A 26,169-nucleotide genomic window follows, 5' to 3' on the forward strand; every position below is an offset into this window, starting at 1 on the left:
TTGGTTTTCTCTTATTTTCGCGAGTCAGCTTGCCCTCTAACACTGATCTGGCCGCTTGTGATGAAGCCTTTCCAACGACGCCACTGAATCCCGCGTTTGAATCAATATATTTCTTTACTGTGCGCTTGAAAACAACCTCCTCGAAAAACTTTAACATTTTTCTTGCGTCAACGCTGCAGTCCCCTTTTTCTCTTGTGCTGCAGAACACCTATCATTTATATTGTATTTGCATATTTTGTATTACGAAGCATGAAAAAAAAAATTTGACTGTCCTAAAAAATAAAATAAACAAATAAACAAAATAATAAACTTACCTGCCAAGCTTTCAAGTATGTCTTGTACTGCAGCAATGTCTTTGAGGGATTCTTGTTGGCGAGGAGAGATTCGAGAACATGGTTAGCACAGGTTTTTCTCTGCTCTGCTGTTTCTTCAGACGAAAAAGGCGACTGAAGGTGGCTGGAAGAGTTATCAGTTGTTGCACCGATAATCGTGTCTTGGGAGTAGATCCGCTTGCGAGGGGTGTGTTCCTCGGAGACGTTGTGGACGCCTACAGAACAGGCCCTTCTTTTGCCCTCGCGGATCTCTCTCCTTTTTTCTTTTTCATCTCTGGCTTCCTTAGCCTTTCGTGCATAGCCACTTCTTCCTTCTTTCCCTTGCTTCACGCTAAATTCGAAGAAGGTCCCGCTTGGACCTGAGTTTATTGATGAAGAGGCAGCGTTGCCAGAAGAAGAAGAAGCGATAGTGCGGGGCATCTTGATAGGTTACTTTATATTTTTTGTTGAGGGAATTGGGTAGATATTTGTGAGTACGATCAAGTGTTGCAAGTAGTGGTTATCGTAATAAATAGCGATGATGTATAATGTATAAAAGAAAAGAATAAAAAAGAAAAATGTAAGCGAACATGGTTTTATACTTTTAGCTCATATTGTCAAGTCCAGTTCAAGAATATACTCTCCTCATATTTCAATTGTTCAATCGCTATCTTAGTGAGCTTGATCAATTGTTAGCTTCCCTCAAGCGCGTTATTTTCCTTTGAGTACGGAATGAGTACAGATGAGGAATGAGTGGAATGAGTGGAATGGAATGCGGGAATGAAGAATTGTATGAAGCAAGGTGTTGATCAGATCAGACCGCTTTGTGAGCGCGCTACGCGCGTGTAACTAAAGATACTTTTAGTTTCTACTTTTCAGTTAGATGTAGTGAAAAGACATGTGCCTGAATTCTAACCTCTGTGTCTCTGTGTCTGTACGTGAAACCTATGAAACATTTTGCCTATTAATGGGCATACACTGGAATTTGACTTAATAAACTATTACAGTATAAATATATATATATATCTATACTTTAATTTTTTATTTTCGCTTGTGGATCTCTGCATACAATTGTTCTTCTTTTAATCTTATTTCAATAGCCGAAGCAATAGTTTGGGATATCGTCGCCATTTGGTCACGAACATAGTGTAAAAATATATTGATTGAACTGATGGCCAGAAGCGAGGACAATATAGATATATATATATCGAGGAAGTGGGGCTTCTTGATATTTTATTATCACTATAGAGACGATATGATACTTATGAAGGGACTGCTTGCTCCTCCTCTTTGTGTTTCCTTGAAGGCTTTTGTGAATTTACAGGGCTTATTTCATGTTTAAGAGGAGGTGGAAGGAACGCAATCTGTGGACGATATTGAGAATCCTTGACTACTCGACTCTTTTGTACTGACTTGGGTAGATAATGGAAGACGACATGTCGAAACAGCCTTTCGAACATCGTCTATTGATTACAAAAATACAAGCGTTAATCGATTGTTGTAAAACTATGTCAACCGGATTTTCATATACCCTTCTCCTCTTCTCAACTTTAAATGGCTTACATGACCATATTGCAGTTTAGCTGCAATTTGACTTGCTTCGTATTGTGTCTTTACATGATGATACCGTTGCGCATGATAACTTTTGAATGCTTTTTGAATTCTTCCAAAAGATAAAGGTTTAAGGTCATAAAGGCAGTTTGCTAAAACTACAGCGTCTTGCATTGCATTTATAGCACCTTGGCCAGCACTTGGAAGCATCTATCGTGACCAAGAAAAAAAAAATTAGTAACAAAATAACTTGCTTTCATTAAAGATAATTGCCATATGTCCAGCACTAACCTTGTGTGCAGCTTAGAGAGACGCGATTTAGACAAAAAAAAAAAAAAAAACTTTAAGTAAAAGAAATAACTTTTTGCAAGACAATCCATTAGTTCATGAGACACATACCATCGCCAATCAACACTGTCCGACCATGGTGCCAAGTTTCATATAGGATATCTTCAAGGAAGACTCTGCTGATTAGGTCCTTTGGTGTAGCATCGATCAAGTCGCCAAGGATACCATATGGAGTCTTGAAGTGATATACCCTCTCGATCATTTTTTTATTGTGTGCAGAGGTCCACTCGGAATTCCGAAACTGCTCATCCGCTGATGCATCGGCAGTTAGTTGCAAGACAGCACCCCAGCATATTCTGTTCCCAGGCACTTGAATGACACTCCACTACAAGGATGGTTATTTATAATAATGATGTGAATATTAAAACTATCAAGAAAGAAAAAAGTTTCTGAATTACATATTTTCTCAGGAACTGGTGTAACTCACTGCATATGGCGTTGACTTGTCGCCAACCATTAAGTTACTGTCACACGTCGGTCCTCCCAAACCAGGGTATTTAGATGGATCGAGCGCATTAGTCGTGCCTACTAGACAGATATAACCCTTTGATATCTCACGCTCATCTGAAGACGGCAATTTCTTTTGTTCAGAAAGCTCTTTGAACAAATTCTGGCGAACCGCGCTATAGGCTCCATCTGCTCCTACTAAGATGTCACCATGAACGCATGTTCCATCTTTGAGACGCACCATGACACCTTCTTGGTTCTGTAAAAAACTCATGACTTTTTTGCCCATTTGGATCTTGTGAGGAGGAATGCGATCATACAGCAACTTGTAGAGTTCGGGGCGAGGGAAAAGTGCGCTCTCATAACCAACGCTGCATCAAACAAATAATAAAATAACAATACAGTAAATGATTGTGTATCATGTATCTTGTATTGCTTTCTAAAAGAGGAGGCGACAATCTATGCAAAAGTAAATGTATATACTCACATTTTGTTATCTTCTTCACAACTATACTCTCCAATCTTCTTCATGTCGTGTGAGAAAATCCTGGTCATGGAACATGTAAACGAGATTTTGCGAAGATCCTCATATAATCCCAGCTGCTCGAAGGCAGGAAGGATATTCGCTGTCAAACTCATGACAGAGCCTACAGTCCAATACAAAAATAGAGATTAAAATTGTGAGTTTCTATATATTTACAAAGTGACAAAAGGTGAGAGAGGAAGAAATGTGTATACATACCAAGAGGTACAACCTCTTTTGCACGCTCGAAAATCTGGTATGGGATGTTTGCCTTTTCTAGGATGTTTGCCAAGAATAAGCCTGCAAGACCCCCACCAGAAATGATTACATGTGGGGGGCTATTGGAGATCTGTGGAGGTAATTCACTCGATTTGAAGGATTTAAAGATGGGCTCGGGCGAGTATTCATCTTTGACCTCGTGTGTATCTTGAGCATTTAATGTTGAAGCCATGAGCGGGTCTTTTAATTTTATTTTATTTTAATTTTTAATTTTAATTTTAACTTCCTTGAACAGGTTGAATGAATGACAGGAAAGAATGTAAATGAGAATGAAGAAGAGAGGAATGTGGAAAGTAAAAAAAAAAAAAAAAAAAAAAAAAAAAAACGAAGAGAATGTTTAGAACGAGGTAAACGTGTTTGTTCCTGAGCCTTCAATTCAATCCAATAACGGCTCTTTTTCTTTTTCTTTTTTTTTTTATTTGTATAGATGTGCTGCAATGCATTCTTGGCAAAGTTGGGTGTTTTCACAAAGCGCTATTGCGCACAAAACAAATAAACAGACAAGGGTGTAGTTGTGCATTAATTTTTTTTTATTGTTTGCATGCTCCATCATTAATACATGAAATAAATTAAACCGGATATCGATTTCCGTATTGGCAAATGACGGGAATGACAAAAAAGAAAAAAAGAAATCCTTTGTGCACTTTTTCATTGAGGCCAACCATACAAAGCCAAACGTTACCGAATGTTATATACCGAACGATATTAAAAAAAAAAAAAGCCTTCATTAGACATGTTTACCATGTTTACCATGTTTACATGCAATTGTTTTAAATTGCTCAACAGAAGAGAGAAATGTATATAAATATATATATTAAATACCCATCTGTCCGTAAAGATAACCTTTTCGCCAAAGCAAAAAAGTATAAAATTGAGTTCTACTCTCTTACACTTGGACGATCTCGACTCAAGCGATATGATTTGCATTACAAAGCATAGCAGAGTACTCTCTCTGCTTCGGTTTCTTCATGCCCCTTCATCTATTCTAGACTTTGTCTCCATTACCAACAATGCTAGCTCCAGTATGCAGATTCATACTACTGGGCTGCTGAATAAGGAACAATACCTCCGATTTCTTTTTTTTATCTTTTGTGCATGTGAATGTTAGAAGTGTATAGGGATACCCCCCTGATATCGCGTCGAAATGAAAACGCGATTGGACAACTACTATTTATAATAAATATGAAGGGATACCTCTATCTCCATGCCTTTTCTTGTAACGGTGGCATGATAATCTCAATTTCGGGCCGGATTTTGTTAATAACTCTCTGAATCTCTTTCAAAGCATAGTGTTTCTGCGCATGTCTATTTTCATTCGTTTGAAACCGCATATCAATCGTTTCCATCTCTGGCCATAAACACTCTTCCCGGTGAGCACGTCGTCCTTGGAAATAATTGATCAAATCTTGCACTTGACCAAGATGGGTCATGTCAACGCCATCAATTATTTCTCTTCCATGCTCGGACAGCTCTTTCTCATTTTTCTTCTCGTATGTCCGTTGTCCATGTTTTTGATCAGTCGCAATGTCAGGAAGCTTTATCTCCTTATTCTTGTTAAAAATACTGCCGTCGAACCTTGAACGAACTAAAGGAAATGATACTCCAAGGCTCTGCTCTGATAGACTGACACTATCATCTTTGCAGTATAAATCATTTATAGTCCGAACAGCCTTCCAAAGTCGCAGCAGCCCTTTAACCGCACTAAATTGCCTCTTATGCACTTTTTCCCATTGCTGCTTCATCTGCTCCTGTGTATCATAATAATACTGCCGTTTCATCCAGTCAATGCTATTCTCTTTCAAGGGCAAAGGATATCCTCTCAAGTACAGTTGCAGGGTCCTCAGACGCTTCAAACGTGACAATAAACACAAACTGACAGGCCCACGGATAAATACATTGGTCCTATTAATAGCCAGCTTTTCAAGATCAGGACACACCCGACTGATATATCCGAGAACCACACGCAATTGTTCCGCGAAATCCGTCATGCCTACTCGATGCTGTTCATCAATCCGGATGTGCAGTGTCTTTAACTTTCGACAGGCCCAGACCCGCTGATTTAAGGGTACCAAGGGTGAGAGGAAGGACTGTGAAACACATGGCTGACCAAAAAGCGCTTTGGTCACGTAGAGAAGGTCCAGAGGGAGATTTACCTCTAAGGCTTTGAAATGCTCCAATAATGGGCTTTCACACAAGAGTTGATGGACCCAGACCCCAATGCGTCGTTCGTCCGCCGCGGTGCTTCCTCTGCAAGGGCCTATAATTTCAACTGTCGTCAGTCGATTTACCATTCGATGCGCATCCAAGAGGACGCATGCTGATGACAAGGGATGCCTGACCATACTGGCGGTAGAAACCCCCCAATGCTCCACCAACGGGAACTGCGCAATAGGCGCAGCCTCTTCATGAATGCTCGAGGGCTCGCACACAGAAACATGAAGGCTATCCAACTTTGGACAATAGGACGACAGGCGGCCAAAAAACGCTGTTCTCCTTTCCTTTGTGAGGAGAAAATTCTTCATAGGGCCGTCATTGGATCCCCTCTCCGAGACTGGCTGAGCATTGACAATTCGGAGCTCTGTCAACTCGGGGCAAGATCGAAGGAATGACTCTAGGGCAGTCTCTGTCAAGCCTAGCTTTTCAAACGTAGCAGATCGCAATGGCCAAGGCCGCTTTTGCTTGATGTGAGCGCGAACATCGGCCAAATGGTCAGTAGAATCGTCTTGCTTAATATCGAGATCCTGCTCTTCCTCTAGCTTAGCTATGCTGTCTACTCTCCAAGGCGCATAACTTGCTGCGACAGTTGCAACAGATAGTTCTTCAAGATTCGGGCATAGGCGCCTAGTCTCAGCCATAGAAATTTTCGCAGAATAAGGAACACTGTCCAAATGTAAGCAAGTCAGGCCAGGACCAAGGATACGCAGAAGTGGGAGCAATTGAGACCAAACATCGGTATTAAGGTCAGCACTGAAAAAAAACTGTCGGATCTTGAGACCAAAGGAGTAAAATGAAGTAGCAGAGGAAGAGGCTAAAGACGCAAGGGCATTCCGGAGAATAGACCAGCTCGCTTCTTCTTGGCCAAGAGGCAGTCGTGCTGTGTAGAATTTAGGATAACTTCCTCGTTGGCAAGCCAGAGTATAGGCTAGTCCAAGCTTCTTTGCCATTACCTGTTCATTTACACCTTCCTTCAGATGGATGGCTGAAAAGTGGACTGTTCTCTTCAGGAGTACCCGAGCCATTCGATACCATTGATGTGACACCAGTGGGATATTGGTGCGGAGTGAAGCCTGTCCTACAAAGGATAAGATACGTTCAATGACCTCGGGAGGAAGTGCGGGCAGCATGCTAGCTTTAGTCGGGATATTTATAGTAAGAGAGAGAAAAAGAGGAAGTCAGGTTATGATCATTGGCAAATGAGTTTTAATGATGACAGATGGCAATGAACCTTGAAATTGCCCAAAAGTCCAGACCATCTATGGCAATGGTGGCATGCTGCGCCCATGAGGCTTAATTAAATTGGCGTTTTTTAATGTTCATGTTCATGTATGTAGTGTGCCACAGAAATCAACTTCTGGCAGTCGGTTATTAATATTTCTGTCGTCTTTACCGATCCGCGGACTACTGCCTAGACACCTAATATCCGTACAAGGTCATTTTTACCAAGTCAGTGAATTTTCTCTGGCAATGTGTCGAAATGGAGGCTACCTATACCACTGTATTTGCTGCTTAGCACCAGCATCTACGTTGTTTTTGCATCGATCTTGGTCCTGTTGTGGTGTCTAACCGCTATATTATAACTATCAATACACGAGTAGCTTAGTGCTAAGTCGAGTCTACTACTATTTAAGGCCTCACCAAAGGCCATGATTAAGGGGTAAATATGTTCTCATTTATCCACTTCTCGCCTGACGATATCTAGTATTTCCTGCATATGCTCCTTTGAGACGGACATCCCTTTAGTATTGTTTCTTGTACTATTGTGCACCAATAATCTGGAAAAAGAATGCTATGTCCGACTTGGCCTTGATGTTGGAATAAATCTTTCGTCCTGATACTTCTGATGCTCCGTTCTTTGTATCTTGGAGGACTACCATAAATTCCCCCCCATGAAGGTGGGGCAATGAGCCATCATACCATTCTTTCTTGATCTTCTCGCGCGGGGTGTATTACCTTTCCCAGCACGATCCTTGCTCCAGAGATTTTGCTGGCCTAGAATCATGCCATTTTTGAAACCATTCTCTGATGTGTCTTTTAACACCTTCTGGTTCAAGGATGTTAAAGGTATCGCCACCGCCCTATACTTAAATTATGACCAGTATGACTCCTCCATGTCTCCTACCCAGGAGTTTATCTATCATCTGTCCTGTCGCCATGAGCAGCTGTCCACATCTCTCTTCAATCCATTGCCATCTTCAATGCTTTTCTAAACGCCTCCCTGCCTGCATCTCGGGCACCGCCTGCACCCATCTCTCGTAGATGCCCTTACTTCACATCTCCTATACTTCTTCCCTCCTTCTTCTTTTTTTTTTTTTTTGATAACAAGGACCCACGAGGTCATGTAGGATTTATTTAGATGTTAGCTCTATAAATGGGTTGCCCCATTACTGGGGTCGCAAATAAAGCGGTATCCAATAATCGGCCGAAGCCGCATCGTCATACTGCCACAGTACTACATCCTGTTCATAAACCACGTCAGCATTGAGTAGACTTCCTTGGTCCCAGAGGACCTGTGGCACGGCTCTACTCCCTACTTGACCTGTTGTGCGCGAAGGTCATCCTTTAGCCGCTGTCCTCAATCATCAAAAATTTACAGCTTTCCAGGCGCTCCATAATCGCCAATTCCACCTGCTGCCGGTAGCTTGCCGCCACTCGCCGGTCTGCCTCAGTCCTGATCGCCTTCACATCTGCTGTTCGTCGTTGTCCCTGGTTTTTTTTTTTTTTTTTTTTTTTTTTTTTGATAACAAGGACCCACGAGGTCATGTAGGATTTATTTTGATGTTAGCTCTATAAATGGGTTGCCCCATTACTGGGGTCGCAAATAAAGCGGTATCCAATAATCGGCCGAAGCCGCATCGTTATACTGCCACAGTACTACATCCTGTTCATAAACCACGTCAGCATTGAGTAGACTTCCTTGGTCCCAGAGGACCTGTGGCACGGCTCTACTCCCTACTTGGCCTGTTGTGCGCGAAGGTCATCCTTTAGCCGCTGTCCTCAATCATCAAAAATTTACAGCTTTCCAGGCGCTCCATAATCGCCAATTCCACCTGCTGCCGGTAGCTTGCCACCACTCGCCGGTCTGCCCCAGTCCTGATCGCCTTCACATCTGCTGTTCGTCGTTGTCCCTGGTGAGAGCCAAAGAATTCACCTCTGCTACGTCTGTGCCTCCCAACACAGTTGCGTCCCCTGGCGCGTTTGCTCACAGAGGTGATACCATTTTCTCTTTCCCAGTTGACGGTGACTTTGCAGCGTCTGTTTGTAACTTAAGGATCTGCCTTAAGTCATCTTCCGCTGGTACATCGTTGAACTTAACACTATAAAACTGGGAGGATTGGTTTACAAGCATATTGAGAAGCATTATTAGTCACGTGATAATTAAGGGTAGTATGAATATTAATAATATATAGTAATAATTGCACGTCCTCTAACGAAGGAGGATTGGCGCAATTGGCAGCGCGTCCGTCTCCAAAGCGGAAGGTCGGGAGTTCAAGTCTCTCATTCTCCATCGAGTCTTTTTTTACTTCATGAAATAGAAAGAAAATTTGTTTTGGGTCATTTAGGACGCTACCAATTAATCATGTATTATCTCCTCAAAATTTTACTTGACCACTTTGCAAAACTCGAATGATGAAGGCGATATTCCTACATGGGGATCATCTCTTATTAAAGAATTAATCTATTTGGCAGCCTAGTTGCCAAATAACATTCATTATTTACTTGGCAGTAACTATTTTTTTTTTTTTTTTTTTTTTTCATTCCAAGGAACCGTATTGTATTTAACGCTCATATTTTAAATTAATAAAGCTCTACGTCATAGTTATGTGTAGTGACATTGTCTTGTCTCATTTAGAAAACTAATGACTTTTTTTTTTTTTTTTTTTTTTCAAGTAGGTCGCTCATACAGCTTTGGAGGTGCTATTTGGAGATCAATGCCTATGAGAGGTTTTCGCTCGGAGCAAACGCGTCTCACCTGCTACCTAGACGTCTTCAATAAATCGTTCTCTAACCGTGTACATTGAAGGCTGTTTTGTGAAGATGTCATCGCCGCTGCCCTTAGTACCTCCGGCGGCATTAGCTGTGCAAGGCAATATATCCACAGAACGCTGCTTGTTTTACCACTGATGTTATGACCCTGTTATCAAAAAAAAAAAAAAAAAAAAAAAAAAAAGACTGTATTTGGCAGCCCAGCTGCCACCCAAGAGTGCGAAGTTAAGTGGCAGCCCCCAGAAGTAGGCTGCCAAATAGAGGCAAAAATTACTATTGGTATGGGCTGCCAAATAGATTAATCCCTTATTAAAAACTTTGATGATACTAAGACTAAGAAATTGATTGCAATCAACATCCGATTAGGAGCGTGTCACCAAGTAATTTATGATCTCTTCTAGAATGTAGATATCTTCATCAACAAATATATGCCTGACAACCCCACAAACTTGGGGCTAAGTTACAAATATCTGAGTGCTCTGAATCTTAGACTAATGTACGCATCCCATTGCTGATAAAGTACTACTATATAAAACATTAAAGCATAATGAGAATATCGTACGAGCCTCATCATGAGTGAAGTAGCCAGTGGTAAAAACAAGAGTGACTAAGCCTGTTAGCTTGACATTACTGAGGTTGACTGGCTGTGGTGGCAGTCGATGGACGATTAAATTTCGTTTCTTTTTTAATAAGTAAAGGATCGTATGCACGGATCCTATTGAGTGCTGTTGCATCATCCTCGATAAGAGCGATCAACTCGGTCGAACCGGTGCTTGTCTTGATGAAGATCTATTCGTGTAACATCTTGATATGGTCTTCTACCGGCGCTGATTTCTCTGCTACTTTACTAAGTGTTACGTACCGAGGCTTGGGAATGCACCTCAGGGACACTTCCATTTTTATTCATAAGATCAGAACATTGTGTGACGGTCGTAGCGGGTCCTTAATAAAAGACTCCCGCCTGGCAACAATAATAGAGACAGCTTTGATCTCCTTGACTAGCAATACCACAGAAAACATCTCACTAAGCTCCACAGCATGAGCTTGTAGTTGCTAGATGTTAGTAGATTTTCAGACTTGACGGACTTGCTTTTGGACTTTGTAGGGCAAGCGTAGCCTCTGTGATCAGTCTTGCCAGAAACATAGCATGATTGAGGACCATTACCACCGTTCTTGTAACATTGGGCTTCAGAGTGACTGTGTCTACCACAGGCGGACGTCGAGTTCTGAGAGAATCTATATCCATGATAGATTTAACAACATAATCGTTATCTTGATGATGGTCCCGGTGTTGATGAGAGATGTTTTGATGAAAGTTGTTTCGATGATATGTAGTGTGGTTGAATGTTTAACAAAGTGAGATGTTTTCTATAGTGCTTGCGCTGGAGCCATAGATCTGCAACTCGTCGGGAGTTCTTCAGGGATTTTATCACGGAGTGGGTAGTATGCAGCCTCGAACTCACGGACAAATTCCATAACATCTGAGTTAGGTTTCATGGATAAATTGTCGTACTTGTAGCGTAGCTCGAACTCATCATCCGCTTTGGCAAACTGCTCTTTAAAATCTTGAGCGAAGTTTTTCCAAGTGAGGATATTCTTAGTCTCAAGATCGTCAATGTATCTAAGACTCCAATCACGTGCGACCTTGTCCATATGTAGAGCAACACGAACTGTGAAGAAGTTATCATTGACGTTGGGGATTTTGTACAAAGCGTCCATAGCGCGTAACCAGGATGAAACATCCGCCTTGCTGTCGAATCGTTCAATTCCTGCAAGATTAAAATGCTGATTGGTTGTAGTCAAGGAGATCAAAGTTGTCTTTATTATTGTTGCCAGGTGGGAGCCCTTTATTAAGGACCCGTCATGATCGCCACACAATGTTCTGATCTTATGAATAAAAATGGAAGTGCCCCTGAGGTACACTCTCAAGCCTCAGCACGTAGTACAAAGTCTTAGCGAATTGTGCTTTAAAGTCCTGAGCAAAGTTCTTCCAAGTAAGAATGTTCTTAGCCTCAAGGTTATCAATATGTCGAAGGCTCCAATCACGTGGAACCTTATCCATGTGTAAAGCAACCTGGACCGTGAAGTTGTCGTTGACGTTGGAAATCCTATACTGGGCGTCCATAGTGCGTAGCCAAGTTGAAGCATCTGTCTTGTTGTCAAATCGTTCTATTCCTGCAAGACTGAAGTGTTGATTGGTTGTGGCTTCTATATTTATATCACTGTCACTGTCAAGAAAACAAATCTTGGCGGAAGGTCCTGAAATGCTTTGCGCGTTGGTATTGGGTGTGGTTTGCATTGTTGATAAACAAAAGGTGCTTGGCTCCAAAAAAAAAAAAAAAAAAAAAAAAAAAAAAAGGCAAACAAGTAAAAAGACCAAAAGATTTGCTCAATGGGAAATAAAAGTTTGTGATATAATTACAGTAGAGAGGTGAATACGTACAATCGGAAAGTGTAAGGAAGAGGGACATGAAGAAATAGCTAGATCGTGATAGAGGTAAAAAGAACCTTTGCTACCATTTGTCGTAATACGTCTACTAGTGATCTCTAAAAACTAGTAGGAAAATAACAAGTCAAAAATCGGGCAAAAGCCTTGTAGAATTGGGGTGATCCTAACGAGGACGTAGAATAAATTAGATAGATGCTGCAAAAGGGTATCGATAATGGTAAGAAGAGACCTTTAATAACTGCTAATGGTTTTCTGAGGATTCATGATAAAAATAGTGAAATAAACTCACCTGCAAAAAGGGAATCGATGGTAAGAAGAGATGCCGTTTTCGCAGTAAGAAATAAAATTATTAAAGTACTAAAAAATGATAAAAAATACATAATTTGGGTAAACAAAAAAGCGTCATTTACGGTGCCCCTCCATTCTGACTGACACTACTCCTGGAGTGCTTGGATAAACGCCGTAGCTCTCTCTGATATATCTCAGCAGGGTTTGCTGGAGGAATGTTAGGAGAAGGAGCTACTGCATCACGGCTAGCGATGAGCTGCTCTTGGTCTACACGTTGTCGTGCGGCATCTTGAATTTCTGCCGTTGCTGGATCAGGTTCAAGGTAATCCGTCCATAGTATTTGTCCATAGAAAATTTATCAGAAGCACCTTTTGGCTTGTACCAAGGCACCTTTTATGGACTGACTATACTTTATTCCAACAAGGCTGGCTATGATGTGTTGGTTAAAGCTAAGGCTGATTTGATGTATAACATATGTGAAGAACATAGCCTTCTAGTCAAGGTCGGAGTGGTTGTTACTGGCAATTTAAAAAAAAAACGTCTTATTGTTACTACAATCAAGACGTGGGTGGACATTTGGGTGAATAACAAAATCTAGAATTAGCACGACTCTGGTTCGTTAATCTTATTCTACAGATCCAACTTCAGGCTATATGCACAAACGAGAAGTAGCTTTACTCAGCAGATAGCGAGATAACTCTAAGAAGGCCAGTTCCCGAATGATCGAAACACCCGCATATAGTGAGGAGCATAGATCAAAATCTAGGTTGTTTACATTATGACTCTTTATCTCTGCAATGGAGCTTCACAAGAAGCATATTTTGATAAAACCCTGTTTGACTAGTTATAACCGCATAAAATACCATTAGCCCCGTTCTACCACTTTTTTGACGCAAAAATGCATGAAAGGGCGCTAACTTGAGCTGTTTATTACTTTTTCTTTTTTCTTTAGGAAATGAGTGATAGAAGAGAAGATACTCTTAAAAATAGGAGATTCTTCCGATCTTTTTTTTTTTTTTTTTTTTTTTTGCTTACTCCGGGGCTTGGGAGTACTGATAGTGCTAGATTTGCGCTTCAAAGATTCAGAATCCTTGTCGGAACCGTTAAATGGATGCTCTGGCATATAAAGAGGGCATTTCCACTAGTTACCAATTGGAAGCGGAAGGCAGGATCTACGGACGCAGGGGTGTCATGTCTCAATGTAGCCTCAGTAAAAGGAGCAACTAAAAGAATTACCAAGAAGATAACAGTCAAAGCAAGGATAGGGCTCTTGAAGATCATTTTGGAGGAAGGGATTACTGATAGAAGGAAGAGAGAGAAGAGATGATCTTTGAAACAAAAAAAGTTGGTGTCGATAGCCATATACATCTGTAGAAGAAGCATCCACAGACGGATTGTAATGGGTTATACATAAACTGGATCATCCTGAACAAAAAAACTTATAGTTGTGATTCATTGTATATGAAATGAAGAGCTGATAAGTTTGAGGTGCCCAAAATAAAGATTAAGAGAGAATGAGTGGTATGTGATCAGAGTCAGACTATTATGCTTTTAGCATTGTCTATTCCATTGTCATTAATTATGTACATGTTCATGCACTATTATTATTATATTATTAATATGTTTTTTTTTTTTTTTTTTTTTTTTTTTTGATTGTGTCTAGGTTTATCTAATCTTGATCAACCCAATCTCTAACGATCAGCGCAGTCTCGTGACGTAGAGCATCGTTAGCACCAGGGAACAAGATCGGATGGCCAGGTGGGAAACGCATGGAACCTAGAATATTCCATTTGATACGCGTCCATTCCATATTGTAGCTAGGATCAATATCCCAAATAAGTAGCTGAATAAATTTTTATACATCGTTGTACAGGAATGATAAGAGTCATTAGCTTTAAATAAAGGTGAAAGCATAAAATAAAGTACATGAATAGTCGCACTTACATGATGCAGCAGGTGTAAATTACTTGGCGAAATCCTGCCACGCCCACCCGTGTATTGTCCTGCACTTAACCCAATATCATCACTAAGCCCTAAGTTGCCTAACCCAACATTGACTGCTGCGCCTACTCCGGCCTTGATGCCTGCACCCACACCATGTTCCCCTGACCCAACAGTCGATGTTGACGCCACGCCTTCCTTACCCTTTCTTTCACTACCATCTTTGCCGTGTTTTCCAAATGAGCGATATCCGTGGCGGCTATCAAATATACTGTCCTCTCGTATCCCCGCTCCTTGCTCATCTTCTTTTTGCGCCAGTTCATCGCCATGTTTGACATTAGTATAATTGTGGATCGAAGTCCTCAGCTCCTCCACGATAAACTCACCAAAAGCATTGACGAGGGCTATAGAAAAATCCTGCTCTGCAATGTAACAATATCCAGTCAATAGACGGACCAAGGCCGAGGCACTGATTCTATCTCGATGGAGCGCTTGCTTAAGGACATGCTTAACTGTTGGGATCAACTGACGTCCTTCCATCGGGTTCTTAATCATAAGGGTGGAGCACATATTTAATATTGCGTTGCTGTAATCCCAATGGTACACGTAATTGGTTTTTTGGACTGGTACTTTTTTCGGTTGAATTCGATGGTTATGTGAGCGGTGTTGGTTGCGGTGGTGTGAAGGCAGATGTTGCTGCTGGTATTGAGGTTGATGCCTTTGAGATGATGTAGGCGAGACCTTAGAATCCTGAGTATCGTTTTGATGGCCAGTGCCCCCAAATAGGTTCAGCTCTGGATCAATAGAATCCATGTGTTTTAGAGCACTGGGTTTTTGCTCTGTAAACAGTGGCTTCGGAGGCGCTATAGGAGGCCCAGTAGTAGAGGAGGGATTAGAAGGAGGAGCCTGAGCTGAGGACTTTGTTGTATTGGGAGGCGGCATTGTTAAGGGAGAGCCTTGTTGTGTTATTAGCGTTGCTGCATCCTCACCTGACAATGAAGTAGGGTAAGATAAGCTCAATGAAGTAGATTCGGCAGTACCTTTTTGTGACTCAATCGTAGAATCTGTTACTTCGAGTGGTGTAACTGCAGTTCCTGAAGGGGCTGTCACAGTGTGCTGGCCTATTAGGTCTAAGGCAGTCGACCCAGCAGAGGACTGTTGCTGAAGATGCATATGCTTTTGGGATGCAGGTTGCAGCCGCCACTGTTGCTGTTGGTGGAAGTGAAGTTGCTGTAATAAATTGAGTGAGGACGTATTCGAAGCCATTGTCGAGGTATTTCCTGGGAACAAATGGTTTGAAGATTGCTTTTTAGCTTGTTGCTTCATCTGCTGCTGCTGTTGATCTTGTGTTAGCCTCATCTGTTGAAGCTGCTCTTTTTGTTTTTGAATTTGCTGTTGATCCCATTCAGCTGTATATTTTGTGATTTTGGTCAGGAACTGAGCCATATCCGGCAGTAGACGTGGGTCCTGGAATTTACAATGGACCCGCTCGATATACAGCGCCAGATTGATCAAAATGGTCGACACTTGGGCTGGCTCCAATTCTCGAAAGATTGTGACTCGATCTAATATATCACGAACAGGTTGGTCTCGGAAATGGACCAGACGTACACTGGAGGCAGATGGGTCCAATGGCACCATTTCGTCCTCACCCAAGACTGTAGCTAGGACATAAAAAAGGTCTAGATCCTGATCTACTTCATGTACTTGATCTTCCCAGCCGAATGAATCTATATTATGGGCAGGCTGAGTCTGATGGCACAAATAAAAAGCAGTAAATGCTAAAGAGTTAGTATTGCACAAGTACGTTGCAATTTTTTTTTTTTTTTTTTTTTTTTTTTTTTTTCGCCATATTACCTTAAAAACGAGGACAAATAGTCCGCTACCCATGAAGTGCACAAATGCGTCATGTAAAAAATTCTTTGCCCGGTTCAGGACTGGATCGCCTGGATCATCTCTCCTTCTAGTCATCAACCGCCCCATAGCCATGATTTCTCTTGAAAGTAGCGCAGTTGTCATAGTTGAAGACCGCTTTAGAAGCGTAGAGCAGATAGATATCGACAGTAGGATGCTCTCATCAGATAGCGACTCTTCACCCGTAGGAGAATTAACATTCAGGGCAGCAGCAGCACCAGTAGTGCCTCCAGACGTCGTTATCACGTTCTTCTTAACTACCAACATGTCCACAATGCGTTTCATTAGCACAACTACGAGATCTGATAGTGGATCTACTTCTTTGATGTACTTATAGATCACAATGAACAACAGTTCAAGCCAGTCCTTCAGCCTTCCTGCAGGAAGTGCGCCCAGATCAGTCTCAGACCCAAGGAATCGCAAGATCACGTCCACAAAATATGTTCCTACGACGGGCGTATTATCGTCCAGTCGTCGTTTCTGATTGCGGCGGTAGTGGTGATGGTGATATTGTTGGTAGCGTGGTTGCAGCCCATGCTGCCCGTATGGCGAGTAATTATTCTGTTGGTATTGATTCCTTTGAGCAACATTATTTTGTTTGCCGAAAGAATCTTTTCGAAAGCTGTTGTGGTGGTCATCCTGGCGGTGCTTGTTGCGAGAGAAGTGAAGCAGATTATGACGGTGATGGGGCTCGGTTTCCCAATTGTCTTCGTCCTCCTCTTGCGAATCAGGAGCTGACCCCTGCGTCGAATCCTTGGGTGGATCAAAAACGGTGGCAGTAGTTGCGCTAAATGTTCTTTCTGTTGTTCCCATTGCTGCTGGGAGTGGTGTCGCATAGCCGCTCTGAATCATCATCGCTTCAGATCCAGATAATGTTCCCCCTTCTGTACCTCTCAAGAATTGGAGTTGGTCATAAAGTGTGGGTGGATCACGTTCATAATCCGGCTTGATCTCCACATACCTATCCAAAATTAGCTGCAGGTTTCTACAAATTGTCAACACAAAATTCTCGTGGCCAGGATCGTTTGGCAGCATAGTATTATGACCTTCTTCCTCTTTAGTGCTCGCTGCTACTGCTATGCTATGGAAAGGGCTCATCCTCTGTCGAGGAATATACTCTCCATAGCGGACCTGGAATTTACCCTGACCTAAGCTTAAAAGCTCGCAGTCTTCAAAATCGAGATAAAAGACTACCAAGTATTTGATCTGGATCACTTCATCCAGTCGAGGTTCGATACCGTTGGCCACCATCTGAAGAGCCAAATTCAGTAGACTGCAGTGGATGTCATCTTCGAGAGCTAACTGTTTCTCGCGAGATTCTATTTCCGTTTCTAGAGCTGATGAAGATGACAATTCAGCAGGCTTTGCAGACAATATGACAGAGGCACGCCGATGACTTCGTGATGGTTCGCCCGCTGGCATGAATGCCGTATTTACTGGTGACTCTGTATCCAAAGCAGCCGGGACATTAAGTGATGCCCTCCGCTCGGGTACTGTCTCATTCAGCTGCTGCTGCTGCTGTTGTAATCCTGTGTGGTGTGGTTGCGGTCCATCGAAGGTCTCTATGGGCGAAGCCGATGTAGGAGACGCCCTTCTGGTTTGCGAGCTCTCTACCTTTACTGGGCGGTGCTTGGAATCGTCCGAAGGCATGTCCGTATTCATCCCACAGTCACTTGAGGCGTCACTGCTATGCTTTATGTGACTCTCGTTTGAAGCGTCTGAGATACCGCCTGGAACAAGTTGGCCCAGTTTTCCGCTCGTGAGTAGCCTAAATATTTGCCCATAGTTCATTATCTTCCATCTAGGAAAGTAATTGTTCAAGCGTGTCATCAGCTTCAAGAGCATCTGCTGGGCCTGTGGTGGGCTGGCAATGAAATGGAGTTCCCAGGCCTTAAGTGCGTGGAGAATATGAACAGGCTGAAGTGCTTTGAGAAGTGTTTTGGCTTTAGTGCGCACTGCTTCTTCCTTATCCCACATGGAGGAAACAAAAAAAGTAAATGCGGGCCCCAGGCTCTGGAGTTGATCCGGAAGAAACTGGTAGCGGTGGTGAAGGTAGTGTTGCTCCAGTGAATCGCCTTGGCTTTTGTTTGAGTCTTTCTGGTCATACCCGCTCAAGCCTGTACCACGGCTCTCACTGTTCTCGAACTCAAATGGGTCGGCTCCCGGCCGTTTTCTGTGCTGGTGCTGTTGCTGTTGCTGTCGCTGGTCACGGGAGCGTATGCCTCCTCTTTCGACGTCTTTTCCTTTACTGCTCAACATAGTCCCCATTGCGAATGAGGTTGTCGCAACTATTGGTTGGAAGAAAAGCTTCATCACCATGGCATCGTCTAGTTTGGAGAAGAGTCCGAAAACTGGGTCAAGTGCTGAAAACCGGGTTTCCCAGTCCTGATCGTTAAAGTAATGCGAGAGGGTTTTTTGAAATATATCAGGATGTCTGGATATGAAGCGCATCAATAAAGGTAGTGTTGTCTCGGTTATGTGGTCGTTCAGTGGTGAGATCATTTCCCATACGATAGGAAGCACATCATCGTGTATGCTCTTAATGAAATCATCCATATTCGAAACCCTACGAGCATTGTCCAGGATAACAGACAGAACTTTCACGGCTTCACCCTGCAATGAGAGATAAGGAGTGCGTAGACTATATAAGAGCATGGATATCACTGCAGAGTTGCGGTCAAGCAGGAATGGCTGCCTAGAATAATGCTGTTGCTGTTGCGACGGTAAATTACCATCGCTATTGCCTCCCGAAGGGCTCTTGCCTTGCCGGCTACGAGAGAATGTAGAAATCGTGCATTAGCACGTGAATAGCTTCATGACATAACACGCGACTGAATATAACTCCTGCCGTCATCATTTTACCTGCGCTTTTCCTTAGAATTCAAACTAAGAGGCACTATCTCTGTAGCTAAGATAGTCCGTAATGGGCATCCGTATCCGTACATCGCGATTGCTAATGCATATTTGAGCAACCGTTGTTCACTACGCCATACAAATACGGAGGAAGGAAAAAAAAAGAAAAATGAGTTCAAATTAACGGCTCCTTTTCTGGAAACCATGGCTACATAACGCCCACTGTCACCTGCTATATCTATTTACTGCAGAGATAGCTTATGTTACCTGTCAAGATCCTTGCTAATTTCTCCGTTCCCGACATCCTGGTTCATAATACTCAATATTTCTGCTTGATTTATCAGCAAAATGGCCTCAACAATTTCACCTGTCTCGCTTTCTGACATTCGGTTTACAGACGTTACGATATGTCGCCAACATATTTTGAGAAAATCTCTGGATAGCTCAAGAAGCTCAGAGTCGCTCACAACATATTGCCTAATCGCCGAAGGTTTTTGGCCAGACATCGCAGTAAGTGACGAGGCATCTTTAGGTTGTGCCGACAATGTTCCTGACGTTTCATTTTGAATCTTTTCCTTATTGCTTGTTGGTACCATATCCGGGGAGTCTACTACATCCACAAGGCTTTCGCAGCACTCCAGAAATGCTTGTGCAGGTACATGGACACCACTTTGAACCATGGCATCTAGCCAAAAGAGAGCTTTATGAATACTGTTGCCCCTAGTCGCATTGCTACTACGCTCATCTGGGCCTTGAGATCGCTTCAGTATGACTCGAAGCGTATCGAGAGGACTTTCAATTAAGTCTTCAATAACTGAAGCGTCCGAAGCGATCGGTGATTGATTTCCCACAAAGGAATTCGAAGAATCATGGAACAATCTTGCTTTCAGTCGGCTCCGCCACTCATTATCTTTTTGAATGCCAGCCCCAGTATCGCTACTACCACTATTACCAACCTCCGTAGCTGCAGAATACCCGTTTAGAATAGGACGACTGAGGGTAGTATTACTATGACTATTACTGCCTCCCCCGTCAGCACTCCGAACAGCATTGCCGAGTCCCAATCCACTGCCACTTCTGGCACTAGCTTTAAAAAAGAGCTTGTTTAAAGTTTTGAAGTTCATACTCGATACATCCATACCGTCCATCAGTTCCTTGAGATTGTCCAACCAACGGCAAAGTATATTCGGGAACATATCGAACAGAAATCCTGCCTGACGAAGTTTCACAATTGATTCAAGGTAACGTTCTGCCTGGCGTTGGTGAAATCTCTATACAGGTAAGTAAAAGTAAAAGGAATCTCCATGGGTGAATGTTGGTTTCAGTTACGCCAACAGAGACAAAGAATAGCAGCAGTGCTATTTTTTTTTTTTTTTTTTTTACCTCTATCTCCTCCTGTGTAAAATATTCCTCTGCGCCCTCTTCATCTTGGGCTACCATTTCCCGTTCCAGGATCCTGATCTGGCGATATACCATATCAAAGTACCTTGTTGGGTCCAGCTTCATAATCTGTTTAAGCCAGGGGAGCGCAAACTTTTTAGCCATAAGTTTCCGGGTCATTACATAAGATCCTACGGCGCCAAAAAGATTTGAAGCCGTAGTAGTCGAATTAGTCCTCGAATATGCGTTAGCAAAGGCAGTGCCAGCAGCAGCAGTAGTAGTACTGGTCGTAGTAGGGTTTGTTGCCGCGGTCATGGAGCTTGTGGTAACCCCAGACATTAATGGGCTGTCTGTCACACCTGATCTACCACTGTTAAGAGCATCGCCACTACCAGGCGGCGTTATATTCATAGTATTCAACAACGCGCGCTTCCTCGCCATCTGCTCTTCGAGGTCATTTCGAACTCCAGGGATCTTCTTCCCTCTGGATGTATAGTTTTTATGGATAGAAATTAAATGCTCATCCTCCAGAAGCAACCAATGAAAGATACATCCTACCAACCGTTCGCAAGTATAATCCGACATGAACGGGTCTGGGCAACAATGCCTCGTCAACAACAGAAACCCGCTTTCATTAATCGATAGGTTAATGGTACTAAGGCAGCTCCAAATGGTATGGATCAAGTCCTCGACATCCCGAGTCGGGTCAATCGCATTGACCATCGGGAAAAGGCAGTGCACATCTCGAACTACCCTCTGTGAAGGCATCATAGCTGTTGTACCGTTGTTGCTTCCGACGGCTGCATCGGAATAAGATGTTTGAATTATAGGGAGCGTAGAAGTAATGGTAGCAGCACTAGCAGCAACGGTATCCAAGTCGTCTATGCGTTGATCTTGTTGCTGCTGCTGTAGGTCTAGGTTCTGCGTTAAACAAGAATCGTTAGGCGAAAATTGAGAGCGATTTGAAGGTATGCCAACAATAGTGGTGGTAGGTAAAAACTCCCCAGAACCTTGAGCTGTTATAGTGGTAGGCCTGTCCACCTCAAACAAACACAACTCTCCATCTAGACGTTCTAAAAGTCCCATCTTGACCCACTCTTGCAAAATCACTTGCATAGTCCAATGACTATGAAATTCGAGTCGCCGTATACAGAACCGTAGGATGGTAGATAGAGATATATGGCTCATTTGAACTGAGTGTTGTGCTAATAGTTGTTCCTGAGCTGTGTCCAGGTCCGGAGCAAAAATATCCTCACAAAGGCCGCCACCACTTTCTGTAGGCGTAGAAATGAAATATTGCTGGTGGTTGTACTGATGAGGATGATGATGGCTGTCTGTGTGTATAGCTTCTGTCTCCCTGATCATAGTTTTGGCCAACGCGGCAAAATGGCTCCAGTAAGATGGCGAAAAGAGTAGAAGAGTATCTGGTAGGGTGTCTTCGAAAAAATCGGCCACAAATAATGACAATGGCATCAGCTGCTGATGAGCACCAGCAGTAGCAGTACCAGAAGAAGACGAAAAGTGTTGCTGCTGCATAGATTTAACAAGATCTACAAAGAACTTTTGGAGCGTTATCAACTCAAACCCTGAAGCAGTCATTTTCATTAATAAGCCCTGCTCTAATGGTGTGGGCTGCTCTTCTGTCTCTTCCTTCGAGGCCCATTCATGCACCTGTATTTCTTCTCGTGTAATTCCTGTTAATAAAAGTTCAAGCTGTAGCATTAGGATGCTGGCGTTGCAGCTAGCTTCTTCATATGAGTATCGTTCTTTAAATTGTGCAGATAAAGGCGTAGCTGGCGAAGGAATGGAGGTTGCTGCCGTTACTGCCACTCCTGGAGCGGAAGAATACATTGATGATGCTGAAGGGTTATTGATCTCCCATATAGAGATGAGTTCCCGATAGAACTCCAGAAAGCTCTGTCGTAAATCATCATAACTAATCGATATAGGGACGAAGTTACGAGGCTCCAGCGATTGTGTAACAGTTCCGCACTCTAATGGTGTTCCTTGACAATCTAGATGCATTAGCTGTCCACAATCGCCGCATCGGTACGCTTGGAAATGATGGCCCCACAGAGGTCGTTTACAGGCCCCACAGAGACAGGTCGCAAATAAGTTAACCAGTTGAAGATGGTGGCCCGCTCGTTTCCGATATATTTGATTAGTCTTATTCTCATACAAAACATCGTTCTTATTACTTTCTGCTTCTTCTGTCGGATACATTAATTGGTTCCTCGGTCGCCTTGAGACCAGGTCGAAAGCACAACATGGTTGAGTACAGTCAATCCCTGCAAGCCGCTTGACTCCATAAAAACAGTCGAGATGAAGTGCTCCTCGGCATAGGTAGCAAAAGAGCCCAAATCCCTTCACGGCCGCCTCACAGCGTTCGCAATTGATTACCTGAACTGGATCCTGGTCATTCTCCGGCTCAAGTCCCGAAAAAATGTATGGGTATAGTTCATGGTCTGCAAGGTAGTCAGGTCCAAGGACAGGAGTGGAGCTAGTACCATTAGATGCTGTTGGAGCAGTGGCAGCATGCGGATGTATGGTTGATGATAAGATCTCTGTTGCGTGTGCTGATGATACTGCTGATCGTCGAAGTAAGGACGAACGATGGCCACGTTTAGACCGAATCCCAAAGCTACCAATAGAATCGCTTCTGACTGCTGCATTGCTCCGAGGGATTATAGGATCGTCCAATGAGCCTCGTCGAAGAGAAAACTGCACATCTGACTTTATGGTGTTTGTCCGCGACCCAGCGGTGGCACTGGTGAGGTTTGTGGGGCTGAAGCCGACAACGGAGGGTACAGCTGCTGCAGCCGTTGCCGCCATCGTAGACATATTCTCTTGAAGAGCTGATTGTCGAATCAGCAAGACAGTCTCATAGTCAAGTGGAAGGAATTTATCCGAAAGAACATGATGGCCTAAGGATGGCTTACTGATCCACCACAAGACCTCTAGAGCTCGACTTAGTATCTTCTCGTTTTCTACAACAGCAATCATTTGCAGTAGATCCATTGAGAGATCGGGCTTTATCCGTAAAAGATCTCCTATAGACTTTTGAAGTTGCTTCGCTACAGGCAGAGGCGCTTTGGTGAACGAGATCTGCTGAAGCATTGACACTAATGTGAATGAAATAAGCGAACTAGCATGCAAATCCATCGTATCCTGGGCCTGCGTGAATGAGGTTGGATTAGATCTTGAGTTGAGTACATGATGCGAGCTAGGAGAGCTGAAAGATTGCCCCCCTCCGCTTCTTCCTCGTCGAGGAGCAGCAAGCATCCCTTGCTCCTCTGTAGGCGAATGAATTTGAATCGCAAACGTTTGATTATTGTTTAATTGAACACGGATTTTGGAGGGTGATAGCGGGGAGTTCGAAGCCGATGGTGCCAATGGTGGTGTTGATGAAAATGACTGCATCCTAGAAATTGCAAAGGATGGTAGAATAGTGCCCGTCAAAAGGTCCAGTAGGCGGACAAGGGTATTATTCTGGAAGACTGTAAAGGCCGAGAGCGCAATCATCCCAATATCGTAGATAGCCTTGTGATCATGTACAAGCATTTTTGACAGGTGGAATAGGATATCGAGAATAATTGAATGCAGAGCCCATTCTGGCCGAGAGGGCCGAGGATATTGAACCTTATAGCGACAATCATGTGAGATTATATCGGACAAGGTAACCATAAGGTAATCCAACAACTGATATGATCCTGGCTCCTCGTCTACATATCGGCCAATATTAGATTGCTGAGCATTATACTCAAACTCGAATAATGAATTGGATGAATCTTGGGACGTTGCGCCTGGTGAATCTGGTGCTGGGGCGTGGACATTTGGAGATGATGCCCTGTGTGGACTTCCATGTGGTGATGCTGATCTGGTCCTGCGGCTGTTGAACATGGATGTGTAGTCCCTATGGCAGTAGAGTATAAAGAAAAGGTGTCGGACAAAATTTACTTCTATTGCATAATTCTTCAATAAAGAGCGACATTCCTGACATATATATCTTGGCGGACCTTACATGGGAAAAGTTTCTTCTCTCAGCTCTGCTATGTCCCAGCCGCCCTCAGTCGCTTTGATGAGGTAATCGCGTAGGTTCAACGTCAATTCTACAGTGTCATCGCTAAAAAACATATCTTCTGCTTCTCCTGGTACTGACTCCACGACCCACTTTGGAGGCTTGTCACCTTTGAAGTAGAGGCTATCGAGATCTGTATCTATTTGCTGATGCGGCCGCTGATTCTCCCATTGGTTTTTTAGTGCTCCTCCTTTAAGCCTAGTAGTATCCATGGTAGCACTCGATGACATATAAGCTGCTGCTGAATGTGCTGCATACCACATGATATTGGAAGGCGCTCGCTTCCGCTTTTGGATCTTTTTAAGCATCCGCTCTAGGCCCACCTGCCATTTGCTTGGCTCCTTCTTGATAACTTTGTTGTTGGATGGATTGGCAATGCCACTCACCGCATTGGCCGATGCGTTATTATTGCTTTGACTGCCACTCAATGCTGAAGCCGTAGGCGCACGACGAAACGAAGTCGTTGGGTTGAGATCAGTTTTGATATGCAGTAAGGGGAGCTTGGCCTTTTGTTTGGGTTCTTTGGCTGTCCCGACAACATCTTGGCCCTGTAATATCGCGGACCCCGATGCTTGTACAGAGACTGGAAAATTAGAGGCAGGTCTAGTATCAGATATGGACACGGGGGCTGTGTGTAGAGAATGTTGTTGGGATTGTGAATGAAGATTTTTCTTCTTAGCATAGTCCAAATCTAAAGGCTGGGGTCGGTGGAGAACTCTGCGCCCTGTCCCCTTCCGAGCCTCATTCACAGGTGATATGAGCTCGGATCCTGTGGATCCTATACGTGTTGACAATGTTACATTTCGACCTGTGGGAGCGTTGATATCCTCGCCTTGCACGAGCTCATCAGACAAGGGGAGGGTTGGCGAAGATGATACTTGCTGAAGTTTTGGAGAAAGTTGTGGTAGTTGCTTTGGAGAAGTGGAAAAAGAGGTATTAGGTGACGATGATGATTTTTGCTGTAGTGGTTGTTGCTGGACCTGTGAGTGTTGAGAGGGGTTTTCAGGTAAGGGCAGAGATGAAGCCCTCGATATTGATAATTGTTGAGGCTCGGTATTACTATTATGCATGGTAAATTTCGTATACAATTGACTGAACAATTGAAAATGGTATCAACGTCTGCTAGTGCGTGCAAGTAATATTTTTTTTCCTAGTTGAGCTGAAATAAAAATATAAATAAAAAATAAAAAATAATAGATGATGGCATTAAGATGTTAGTATGACTAAGAAGGTGTTTTTTCATTGAATTTCATGCAATAAAATGGCATGACATGATAAATGACATTAACATGGCACCTTGGCTATAGGATGATGTGAATCCGATTAGGGTATCATTGTCTGTGTGTACTAGGTGATGGATGTGCAATGGCAAAAAAAGGAACAATTGAGGAGCATGGACAAATAAAAGTCAGGTTTTGCATGGGCGTACAAAGATATTACCTGTGATTTCAATACAACATCCAAAAATGTCTGGAAGCTCTAATTTTTACTCATTTGCAAATAGGATTATATGGGTTATTTTCATTTATTGTTACTCTGAACATTTATTGACATATGCAAACGATCACAATAATATAGTGCGATCCCTAAGAATCAACAGCAG

The 26,169-nt window shown here is 43.0% G+C and overlaps 4 protein-coding genes and 1 non-coding gene across 5 annotated transcripts; 1 reads left to right on the forward strand and 4 right to left on the reverse strand.

The window, feature by feature from the left end:
• Positions 1-1,530: 1,530 nt before the first annotated feature.
• BCR41DRAFT_418101 (hypothetical protein) lies at positions 1,531-3,728 on the reverse strand. Its single transcript, XM_022029580.1, has 7 exons — positions 3,400-3,728; positions 3,145-3,304; positions 2,638-3,028; positions 2,262-2,535; positions 2,154-2,164; positions 1,875-2,072; positions 1,531-1,774 (listed from the first exon to the last, which is right to left on the reverse strand). The coding sequence occupies exons 1-7, from the start codon at positions 3,629-3,631 to the stop codon at positions 1,574-1,576; spliced, it is 1,467 nt and encodes a 488-aa protein (XP_021886691.1). The 5' UTR covers positions 3,632-3,728; the 3' UTR covers positions 1,531-1,573.
• Positions 3,729-4,530: 802 nt separating this feature from the next.
• BCR41DRAFT_344441 (hypothetical protein) lies at positions 4,531-6,883 on the reverse strand. Its single transcript, XM_022022511.1, has one exon. It carries the CDS (start codon positions 6,801-6,803, stop codon positions 4,656-4,658), a length of 2,148 nt encoding a protein of 715 aa, XP_021886692.1. The 5' UTR covers positions 6,804-6,883; the 3' UTR covers positions 4,531-4,655.
• Positions 6,884-9,111: 2,228 nt separating this feature from the next.
• On the forward strand, positions 9,112-9,184 carry BCR41DRAFT_t3. Its single transcript has one exon. It is a non-coding gene; the product is annotated as a tRNA-Trp (tRNA).
• Positions 9,185-12,518: 3,334 nt separating this feature from the next.
• On the reverse strand, positions 12,519-13,681 carry BCR41DRAFT_391439 (hypothetical protein; the record flags this gene model as incomplete). Its single annotated transcript, XM_022028356.1, has 4 exons — positions 12,519-12,706; positions 13,079-13,162; positions 13,436-13,541; positions 13,637-13,681. 4 exons carry the CDS (start codon positions 13,679-13,681, stop codon positions 12,519-12,521), a joined length of 423 nt encoding a protein of 140 aa, XP_021886693.1.
• A 378-nt stretch (positions 13,682-14,059) lies between these two features.
• On the reverse strand, positions 14,060-25,926 carry BCR41DRAFT_382897 (hypothetical protein). The gene is made up of 8 exons (XM_022027393.1): positions 25,863-25,926; positions 24,510-25,725; positions 20,492-24,401; positions 19,376-20,379; positions 19,118-19,237; positions 16,199-19,025; positions 14,345-16,093; positions 14,060-14,243 (listed from the first exon to the last, which is right to left on the reverse strand). Exons 2-8 carry the CDS (start codon positions 25,634-25,636, stop codon positions 14,070-14,072), a joined length of 10,911 nt encoding a protein of 3,636 aa, XP_021886694.1. The 5' UTR covers positions 25,637-25,725; positions 25,863-25,926; the 3' UTR covers positions 14,060-14,069.
• Between the last annotated feature and the right edge of the window lie 243 nt (positions 25,927-26,169).

The sequence above is a fragment of the Lobosporangium transversale genome (genome assembly GCF_002105155.1).
Source record: "Lobosporangium transversale strain NRRL 3116 chromosome Unknown BCR41scaffold_1, whole genome shotgun sequence".
In the NCBI taxonomy this organism is placed as follows: domain Eukaryota; kingdom Fungi; phylum Mortierellomycota; class Mortierellomycetes; order Mortierellales; family Mortierellaceae; genus Lobosporangium; species Lobosporangium transversale.